Source organism: Micropterus dolomieu, linkage group LG13 (assembly GCF_021292245.1).
Source record: "Micropterus dolomieu isolate WLL.071019.BEF.003 ecotype Adirondacks linkage group LG13, ASM2129224v1, whole genome shotgun sequence".
Classification (NCBI taxonomy): Eukaryota; Metazoa; Chordata; class Actinopteri; order Centrarchiformes; family Centrarchidae; genus Micropterus; species Micropterus dolomieu.
The window spans coordinates 12,747,358-12,758,539 of record NC_060162.1 but is presented as its reverse complement, the minus strand read 5'-3'; the positions used below and the strand labels follow the sequence as shown (position 1 = coordinate 12,758,539).

The 11,182-nt window shown below is 40.7% G+C and overlaps 1 protein-coding gene across 1 annotated transcript in view; it reads right to left on the bottom strand.

The window, feature by feature from the left end:
* Positions 1-11,182, bottom strand: part of LOC123981501 (astrotactin-2-like) — a 176,596-nt gene that overhangs the window by 131,546 nt on the left and 33,868 nt on the right. The window contains exon 6 of the mRNA XM_046066361.1: positions 406-490. Coding sequence (XP_045922317.1) covers positions 406-490 — 85 coding nt within the window. The remainder of the gene's footprint in view (positions 1-405; positions 491-11,182) is intronic.

The window sequence follows — 11,182 nt, the reverse complement described above, 5'->3', positions numbered from 1 at the left end:
ATAATTGGGCAAGCCAGCTAATTGTCAAACAAGGTCAGAGTCAGAGAGAGGGCTCACGTAACTTACTTTTCTCTCCCTATCATGTCAATTTCTACTATTTGTTTTTTTGTTGTTTGTGTTGCTCTCTATGTATTGCTCTCCCTCTCCCTCTCTCTCTCTGCCCTTCCCTGCAAAGTAAGTTATTAATTAATTCCAACCGCGGTTTCCATTCATTTGAATACCCCGAGACTGGAGAGACTTGCTCCAGAAGGCTAATCCATCACAGCGAACAATTCACCTTTATTTTAAGTAAAGTTAATATCGTGCGCTAATGCAGTTGGGAGTAGGGACTGCGAAACCAGCCGTAAGGTCATTTGACTACGAGTGACTTTTCAGATATGAGTGGATAGAGCAAGCAGGACTTACCCTTCATTTCGACCCCAGTCGCTGCGAACACAGAGGTGTTTGTGGACAGGATCGGGGGAATAACCCTCATGACAGCTGCATTCTCCTGTGACAGAGAAAACAATATGGGGCACAGTGGCAGATATTTATTTATCCTCAATAGCTGAATAAATTACCATGCAAGTAATCTGGCCCTGCTCATTTACAGTATTAGAGATGCATCGAATAAAACATTTTCCATGCAACAAAATCCTCTAGCTAATTTTCTTCAGCGAACAAAACTGGAGTATATTTACAGGGATACCAGTACCATTAGCTGGGCTATTTCCTGAAACAGTTTACAAAACGTAGTAGCAATCATTCTCTTGGATTGTTCATCATCAAGCCATCAAGATGAATTTGCATATTTCCACTCCCTCTAAATCTTTTAGATAACACTAAGCATTATGACTGCACATATTTTGTCATGTGCACCAGCTTAACAAGAGTGCTGAGGTCACCATGAGTCAGCACTCAAATAAGAACAGTGACAAACGTTTGCTCATTTGCACACACACTGGTACTCCCTGGAGTCAATGAAATGGATTTTGTTGGCTAGAATGTGACAAAAGTGACTGGGTTTCTGTTTGCTCCCATTATCGCTATAAGTCTTTATCATCCTCACAAAGTTATTTTTGTGAAAGTGAGAATCTCAGAGTCTCAGTCTCAGTACAAGATCTCCGCTCAGTTCTCTTCAGTTGTCTGGGTAGCACCCATGCCAGAACGCATTCAGAGATTCAGATGGCAGAAGAGCAGCTTTGCATCTGGTGCTGCTGCCTCAAAAGCTAGCCATTACATTTAAAACCACCCGTTGCTTTTCGTAATGTAACATGCTTGTCAATGTCATAGTACTTTTAATAACCAGTCAAAGTGACTAGTTGGTAGTAAAAATGTAGTTGGTGTGTGTGTGGAATGAATGTGATGTATTTCTTCCTGTGACGCCCTGTGTGGGTGTGGCCTCTCTCTTTGTTGTCTTCTAATTCTGCAGGAGGTTGCTGTCAAGGCCAGGTCAGACCTCTCTGCAGACAGCTCCCCGGTTTCCCCTTTAGTTTGGTTTTCTTTGGTTTTAGACTCTTACTCTGTGGTATTTACCTTGTTTTTGCCTACTACAACACCTTTACACATATACATTCATGCAACCATCATCCTGCACAGACTACATACCTCATACTTTGATTAGATTAGTTTGAAATACCTCTTAATTTGGTTAACTTTGGTTTAAATAAACATATTTTGTTAAACTTTTACCATGGTGTGTCTCCCTGTTGTTGTGGCCTTTTGAGCCAGGTCATAACACTTCCTCAGACACGTAGCCTTAAATGAAGCACCTACACACTTAATCAACAGAAGGACAAGCATAGTGGATCTTACTTTTATATGTATAAGACCTAGTACATAACAATACATGGGAATACTAACATAAAATAGGTAAGCGCTTAACCATTTTATAGCTTTTTCTTTTAGATCTGTATCTTGAAAATCTCTCTCTGTAAACAAACCTTTATAATGTGAACAATGTGCTTGTATGTGCTGTATCTATACACACTAACTATGCTCTCCTGCACTGTTAGGTTACCGCTACTCAGATAATATTAACCAAACCACTGAATATTTGTTTGGTTTTCTTTATGTGGGCCACTTCCATCAGCTTGATAAAGTCAGACTTGCTTTATAGTGTCATGTATAGTAAATAAAACATTTAGAATACACTGCATGTGTAATACCTTTTAAGTGGATGAATGAAGTCATGGATAGCTCTACCAATTTTTCTATTAGCAGTGTTCCCAAAATAAATGGTACTGTCTGCTTTCTGTTGACCTATTTGGAGGCATAACACTGGAAAAATGTGTAATGGCCACCCAGGCAACACCATTCACATTTTATCACCTAGTGATTAATAATTTACTGGTTGAGTTTATAGGCTCACTCGGGGAGTGATGCACCACCAGGATTCAGTCACAGGGAAGCAACAAGCATGGCTTTATTTGCTTGTGGCTATTACATGTGCCCTTACTAAATGAAGAGCAAGAGCTCTGGAAATGGCTTCACTTTATAATGTGGGCACAAGTAAAAATCCAAAACCCGAAATTCAGCCATTAAAATAAAAGACGGATAATGCACATAAAGATTAAAAGATAATAATTAACTCCATGATGAGAATATATTTTCATATTTTGATCAAATAACTTTTTACTTTCTTTCAGTACAACAGCACATCTCCTAAAAAATAAAAACTATCCCTACCCCTGTTGGCAGGGCGACAGCATTTATCCGTAGCTTCCAAAGCAAGTAACAAATCAAGATCTGGTTAGACTTGGTTAGCATTAGGGAAAGATCACAGTTTGGGTTAAAAGCACTAGTTTGTTAAAGTAAGGGGGCCTTCGTTGTCATGCTTACAATAACAACTACTTGTTAAGGTTACAGAATGAGGTCAGAGGTCACACGCCTCTGGAGCAACTAGCAGTTAAGTGTCTTGCTCAGGGACACATTGGTAAATGTCAGAGGGGGAATCAAACCCAGGTCTCCCAGGCCATAGGCATGTGACTTGTCCACTGCACAATCACTACCCTTACCATGAATAAGGGAAACCAACTGACTTGAAATGGAAAACAAACAGTATTCTCCTCTGTTAAAGTCCAACATTGTGTTGATTAATCCATCTGCCCTGGCCATCTCGCCCTCTGCGGACTTTGTGGCTCCTCCTCTCCAGTTGCTGAAATGACCAATGCTGTTGTTTTTCTTAGAAAGACATTCTCCTTTGTTTTCATACTCCCATGTACCAAAACATGTATCCTGTTCATGTTGCACACATAAGCACAAATTCATAGACACACACCTCCATTTCCCACTGCTACTTTTTACATACACATTTAACCTAGTTATATTTAATTCTTCCTGACTGCCAGAGGCAGTGCTTAATAAAATCCATCTCGCACATGTTCAGTCAGGTCACATGTTCCCAGTTACATGCTGGTGAGGGAGAGAGGACATTTAAATATCCTTTTTTTGTTGCTCTTTTCATTCCATTTTCAGGCTGCCAAAGGCTGGGATTGGTATTTTCATTAGTAGTCTGTTAGTGGTTAGGCCAACAACAGTGCCTCAACTTGAGATTTTCTTCTTACATATGCAACAGGAAAGATCTACAAAGCAAACTCTGATTTGCTGGCGAAAATGCCTGACTGCACATCTGATTAATTGAAGAGGAGATGGGAGCAGGCTGCATCCAGGAGCATTTCTGACAAGATTGTGCCTGCTGGTGACAAATGTTCTACTCAGTTTGTGCTTGGTTCAAAAAGAGACACCTAATAGGACACGGCCAACAATCTTTTTTTTTTGGATTTCATTACACAACGAACAAAAAGCTAATCAATATCTACATGTAAATTACCGGTGTTTCTTTGTTGAATGAACTGCCAGCAAAGCAAGCCTGGAATCAAGCAGCAGTGACAGAGCTGAATACTAAACTTGCACTCTGTCATGTAAAGCACTCCCTTGAGGCCCAAAACACCTGTTCGTATTTGGACATATTACTAGATGTTTTGGATGTCAACATTAAACAAAATAGTTTATCCAATAAAAAAAAAGGTAACGCTAAGACTGTGTCATCATATCATACAGTGTATCAGTAGCACAGCCACATCAGATCTCTAACGTAAAAAACAGAATTAATGGCTACTTTTGCCTTATTCAGTTTAACTTAAATGAATGAGTTTAGCAACATAGTCAACTTATTAGGCTATCCCCAATGGCACAGGAGTGCCCCAAGGTAATGTAGCAAAAAGGTAATACATGTGTCAAAGCAGAGTCTTCGGATTTAGGGTCTAAGGTGAAGCCTCTCAGAGAAAATCAGAGTAAAAAATATGCAAATGGAATATAATTCAAGATTCTGCATAGATACCAAAACAAAACTGGAATAGCTACATGCATTTGACTGATCTGTGCCATTCTGATTCAAAATCAGTATTCTGATTGCTGTATAAGTGTTTCTGAACTCATTTGGATGAAATTTGATCAAATATTACAGTAAACAGCTGAGTGTGTTAATATTTCAGTGCGCAGGGGGGATTAATGCATCTTACTATAACAGGGGTTGGCAAGTAAGTCTGGCATTGGGCCAAATTCTTTTCAAGACATTACATGACGGGCCAGGGTTGCATGATCGATCCAAATATACGGTGGATATTTTGTATTAATTGACATTGATTATAAGTATACTTTTGCACATGTTCACAATTAAAGCATGTGCTGCAGTGTGTGTGCGCATCGCGGCATTTGATCCACATTCATAAACCTATGAACGCATATTTTCATTTCCCTGATCAAATTCAGGGGAATCCAATCACACGTTTACGGACGGCTTTTTTAGAGTTGCGTCAAGCACGCCAGACTCTTTTGAATGTCCTTAAGAACTTTTCAAAGTAAAAGCTCTCAGTAAATTCGATTGCATTGTTGCAAAAAACAGTGGAAACTGGAAACACGGTGAACTGGAAGCTTTAGTTTTAGCTTTGATTGCAAGCATAGAGTAAACCTGTCCCTTCCGGTTTCATCTTGGCTCCCATGGCATTGCTTGTGTTATGTCCTGTAGTCATGTCAAAAGATCAATATTTTGAAAACATAAAATTCTATTTCCCAATATTAATAATCCAATGCAACTTTGCAAAATAGAACCGGCTACATCAAGAGATGGATATTTGCGCTGCAGTAAGTTATTTTTGGCAGTGTGGCTCTCCTCTGGGATCTTCTTGCCCTTCCACGGGCCTACATGGAATGTCGGAGGTAGAGAGCAGCAATAACCCCCCTACAGAACTGAGCAAGTATTGATAACAGAATGCCACGATTAATCAGGTATGGCCTGAAATGAAGAGTTGGTGTAGAGGCGGGTTACAAGCTGCTTGCAGAGGAAGCAGCAAGGGCAGGAAGGCTATAGCTGTTGTGGTGGCAGCCCAGCTGACGGTGAGTGTCCTGGTTATTTCTCCTTTTTTTGTCTGTGATTCTGTTTTCCCTGTTCTCTGCCTGCCTCCCTGTGTCTCCTCCCCTGTGTGTGCTCTCTCTCTCCCTCCCTCCGCTCCTGAGCCCAGCCAACGACCTGCACCTGCATCTCGTCAGCCACCTCCTCTGCCTGCCACACCTGCCAGCAATCAACTCCATCTCTGCCAGTACTTCAACCCCGGTTCTCCACACTACCTCTGCTTGATCATCGTTGCTCCTTACCTGGTGCCACTTCACCTATCAAGCTCACACGTATTCAGCATCTTTTCGATTTCACTGTGCTTTGTCTCCGCTGTGTCTGACCCTGTTTTTCTGTCTGTCTCTGCCCAGGTTCACTCACTCTCGTCCTCAGCCAAGTCAGCTGGGCTCGTTCACCTGCCCTTCCCCTCGGACTTCCCCCCCACGGCATCCTCCCAGTTCTCCCGTGCCTCCTCTCTTCCTCGGCCCCCAGTGTTCCCCGGCTCTCTGGTCTTAGTCTCCTTGGTTCCCCGTGCCTGTGTTTCCCCGGAATCCACCTCCCCCTCAACTCTAGTCCCTCAACCCCATTTTTCCCCAAATAAAACCTGTTAATCCCCAGAGTTGCGTTTGGGTCCACTCTGTCCCCACACAATAGCAGCTTAAATCAGGTGCCTTGTATGGAATTGGCCAATGAATGCTAAGCGAGCAATCAGCTGAGCTGTCAGCTGATGTGGCTGGCTTTGAGATGGCTGCTATCAGCTGATGTGCTGTGACTGTGAGCTGAGTCTGACTTCTTGCCTGCCTAAACTAACGCTATGTTTGATTTCTCACCTCAATAAGCTCTGAGAGAAGTTGGTCTTTGTGGTATTTAGAATTGGACACTCCTCCTTTAGATGTAAGGAGAGACCACATGATGTCATTAACAATACAACGATTAGCAAATTTATTCACAGGCAGAAAAGAGTAATTACTCATGGATAAAGTGTGGATAATTGATTAAGATATAAAGCTTATACATAAGTGCACAAAGCAGTCTAGCAGCACAGTCAGGAGAGGTACATTTATTGTACAGCCATATGTTTGTAGGCCTGGAGGCTGCAGAGGGATACATTTTAAGTCTTTTCCACCTTGTTTCAGATGAGGTGCACCAGCCCAGAAGCAGTTTGCCTGTAATCCGAAACACACTTTGCAAGTAATCAGCGAAATACAGCTCTTTTCTTTATGCAAATGCATTTAAGTGAGGATCAAGCAATTAACAGGAAGAGATATGTCTGCTTGATTACAAATTCCGCTGGATTAACTAACCTTTAGACAATTTACAAGAATGAGTTTTGTGTGGCAGATTCTCTGTCTCTAATGACCTGGTTCAGATATAGTGCAGGCCTATTAAGATGAAGGTTATAGATGAGAAAAGAAACTTAAACTGACTGTAGCTATTCTTTAGAAAGTTCAATGACAGAAGACAGAATTGTGCTGAATTAGATAATAAAAACCTGCTTCTTAAAAAGATAAAGCCAGCAGTAAAAACACCCTACAAGGAGAAAATGGGGGCGTTGTGGTAGTGTGGTCATTAAACTTGAACTTCACTGTGCTGCTAATGCATGATGGTAACTTCACTCCTTTTACATTTGCTGTGTGCATTTGGCTGGAGTTCATCTGCCATATCAGTGCCATCCGTCTGCTATGTTATGAGTTTGGACCAGTTGCCATAGCTGATGAAGTGGCTCAATGATTTATTTATTTTTTCATAAGCTATATTTTCTTTTGTGTGCTTTTTTATCATTCTATTTTTAAGATATGTTAGGAGCCCATTCAATGGCTCCAACTGATGAGGAGATAATTGGTATTTTGTCATCACACCATTTTGTTTTCTTTCCTGCTCTTGCTAATCTTAAACAAACCACCACTGTGTGCTTTGCGAGCAATTCTTATTACCTTTCTGTCTTAATAAATCAGATGTTTGTTTTAGGCAGATTGCAAGCGCAGATTTAATTTTTCCTCAGGAAAGTCAATGAGAGTTGGGAATTCTAAGAGAAAGCCAGTTTATATAATGATAAATGCTGTGCGGTCTTCGTGGTTTTTGCATTCATTTGAATGGCCAGGATAATTTATATCTAATAGTGTTAACAAAATTTTGCACCAGTTTAAGAAAGTTTTACAATGCAACATAAAGCGAGCACCAACTTAATATATGTCACAGCAACTACACAGGCAACACTGAAGTCAGGTGGGTTTACTTGAAACTTCATTCAGAGTTTTTATTTGTGTGTGTTTCAGCAAAGAGATTTAATGTTGGGAGTTAAAACTTGTTTCAGAGCTAGCTTCAGTTTACCTGCAAATGAAGCTAACATGGCTAACATTAGCCTGGCCTAGTTATTGTGTTTGTTAACGTCTGCTAACTGGTTCCTGCAACTCTCATGTTCTTTGATTCTGAGGTGTGTAAGACTGGTCTGCAATATCTTTACAATAATTACACCTCCGGCTTCGTAGACACAGGAAGTACTCCTGAGATGCAGACTAATAACATCTTTCAATTTCCAGCAGTTGGATATCTAATAAAATGGTTGCTTTATTGTCTTTAAATGAGACAAAACTGGAAAACTTAGGATTGAAGGTGATGATCAAAGAAGATTTGTGTCTATACCCTTCCTCACTCTGCCCAGAGATCTTCAGTGTGGTCCGGAGAGATATCAAGTGCAGACTCAGTAGTGGTGATCTTGCTGATCTACAGCCATAGGAGATCCTTATTTTCGGTTGAGTCTGTATTTGGTCACTCTTTCCTTTACTAAACCCTGGTCAGAGGGGCAGGCCAGCTGTTCCAATGAAAAAGCACTGGGACAGCCCTCATTTTTTCGACATTTACATCTGGCTTAAGTTGGAGGCTTGATCAATTCCGTAGGAGCCAGTTGCTGCAGCCTCATGGGAAAATTGCCTCGTCAGATATTCACTACTCACCTCCTCTGTAGTTCACTGTCTTTTGGAAATGTGTGGAAACGGAGAACAGAGTTGAAGGTAGCAGAAGTTGTACACAGTGGGACACTCAGTGATGGCTTGTACTGCTGTACAGTAACACATACTTCAAAACAAAAAATGAGAATAAAAACAAACTGAGAGTTATGTGCTTGGTGGAAGTTGTGAAGCCACATGGGATTTAACCAAACATACACAAGACACTTCCACCCACAGAGCCTTTTCAGTGATGCCAAAAGTTATGGTTGACTGATGCGAATATGTTGCTGGCCTACTTTAGAGCTCATCACCTGTGGTTCGAAATGGTCATTTGGTGACAACAATTATCTAACTGTGCTCACCCAGTCCCTTTCTTGTTACATTCAAGCCAGGTTTCTACACAACACGCAACCTGACACAGTTATGTCACCCTTGTGTCCCCATCTGTTCTAAAATTAAGAGCCTAAAATGTAAAGCAGTTCAAGTGGCAATCACTTGGGACCACAAATAATTTCTCTTCACTCTTCCACCTGAATAACCAAGCTCATGTTGCAAATGACGTATTTCATTGTAATGATTTCTAGTATCTCACCCTGTCCGCGTGGGTGATTTTCACATTTCAAGGTTCATGGTATGCGAGTTATTGTTGCCCTGATGCAAATGTACGCTCATTATACAGAGAAGCCATTCTGCCCAAACACCTTGGGGCAGATTCAATATGTTTTCTCTTATAGGAGTGTGTGGGTGTGTGTGTGTGTGCTTTTAAAAATTAAAATCACCTGTTATATTGTCATGATGTTATTATATGTAAAAGTTACTTACACAGTTTCATCATGCCATTTATCCACTAAACTCCATGCTAGACGTTGTGTCAGGGACAATTGTGTCACACACACACACACACACACACACACACACACACACACACACACACACACACACACGCTCGTACAAACACCACCACCAGTGTTCATTGTTTTCTGCTATTTTCTTGATTTTATGAATTGTACCTTTTTCTTTAACCTCCCTATTTACTTGACACTTTAGCGATATCGCCTTTGTTCCACTCATGCCAATAAAGCATACTGAATTGAATTGAGAGAAGGTGAAGACAGAGAAGATTGATTATCCAGGCACACGGACTGGTACTCCGTAGCAGTGACAGTAAACCAGTGTGACACTGAAGCAGGATGGAGGTGCAACATAGAGATGAGGAGAGAATACTTGGTGAAACCATACCTGCTTGTGATTATAGAGCACAGACCGACATAACAAAGAAGTGTCACTGCCGGTGGATTTGTGTACATGTTTGGGGAAAACTGATGTGAATGGCTTAATAGTTTGAATTTAAGGTCCATATATGTAAAATACAGTATATTTCCAAATGCATTATGGGCATCTATGTACACAACTTTTTTGTGTGTTTTCCACAATTAAACAAGACTCGTCCAGGCACGTGTTTTCCCGTTACAGATAAATCCCCCACAGTGACATTGCTTATTGTTGTGGCCCCAGTTGCAGCATGCTGGAAAGTCTGCAGGCACAGAGAGCAGTTCAGCTGCACTTTTCTTCCCTATGTGATTTACCCTTTAACATCTCACAACCAGTGGTTCACCCCATTGTTGGAACTACAATAAACGTACTTGGATGAAAAAGTTAATTTAGGTGTACTGTCTTTAGAAACAACACAGTTGTCTGTGTGTGTGTGTGTCATTGTTGAGTGCTGTTGTGCAGATACAATAATACAGGCTAGAGCACAGTGATGGGAATCGAAAGCTCTTTTGAAGAACACCTTCAATTTTGCTGCCAGATGGATGCGGTTGCCCTGAGGAGTTACAACATACTTCAGGGCAATTACTGATCAAATAATCTTGCTGTTGAAAAGGACAGATGAAAAGAGAAATAAATGGAGAGAGACCAGGAGACAGGGGTAAACAGAAGTACTTATAAAGTGAGAATTCAAAACTTACTGAGGTCTGGATGAGTAAATGATAACATTGAATTATAGCCATTACTGAAACATACTCCAACTTTGGCATATTCATGTGCACTGACTCAGTTGAGTGTCTGGAGCTCTAATACATTATGCATCAGCCCCCAACATGCCCTTGACCAGGGTGCCATAAACTTCACATACATTACAGATGTAAACCATTCTAATGAGCTTAGACTTTATCTAGTTGGAAACGAAATGCACAAGGGAGTCCCGCCACTCAAGGGAAGATAAATATCATCACGCTGCACTCTTGGCTTTTGTTGGTATAGTTTTAATGTCAGCACAAATAAGGGGGAAATTGTACAAGCTGGTTGTTTACATACTGCAGTGGAAGTTGGTGATTATTTACCTGGATGGGGCCCAAGCAGCGAGGGCTTCTTTAGTTACTAACAATGGTGTTCTCTAGCTTAGGCTCAAACTATAGAAGACAAAAGCAAATATACCCAATTCAAAAGCTCAGCTTGGCTACTTAATCTGAGTGTATATTTTCTCACCAATCATAAAGGTCCTCTACAAAACATGACAACTTATCAAAAGAAAGCTTTGAATTCAGCATTAATGCCAAATTCATTCTTGTTTTTCAATAAATATATTGTCTTGACTTGGTTAATATATTCCGCTATTTTCTGTTTAATGCTTAAAAGGCCTACTGCTTCTATGATACAGCAATGATAATATGCAGTGGTGCATACAAAAAGTTTAGCCCATCACGTGATCTTTTTCCCTTTTCTTTTTGGTCACATTGCTGTCATCTGACTGGCCCAGTGGAACTGGCAATGGCTAATATTAGACCTAATTTAATAGTTTAAAAGAGTGGAATAGAGTGGCCAATCTGAATCCAAACGAGTCATTACTCCATGACAATAA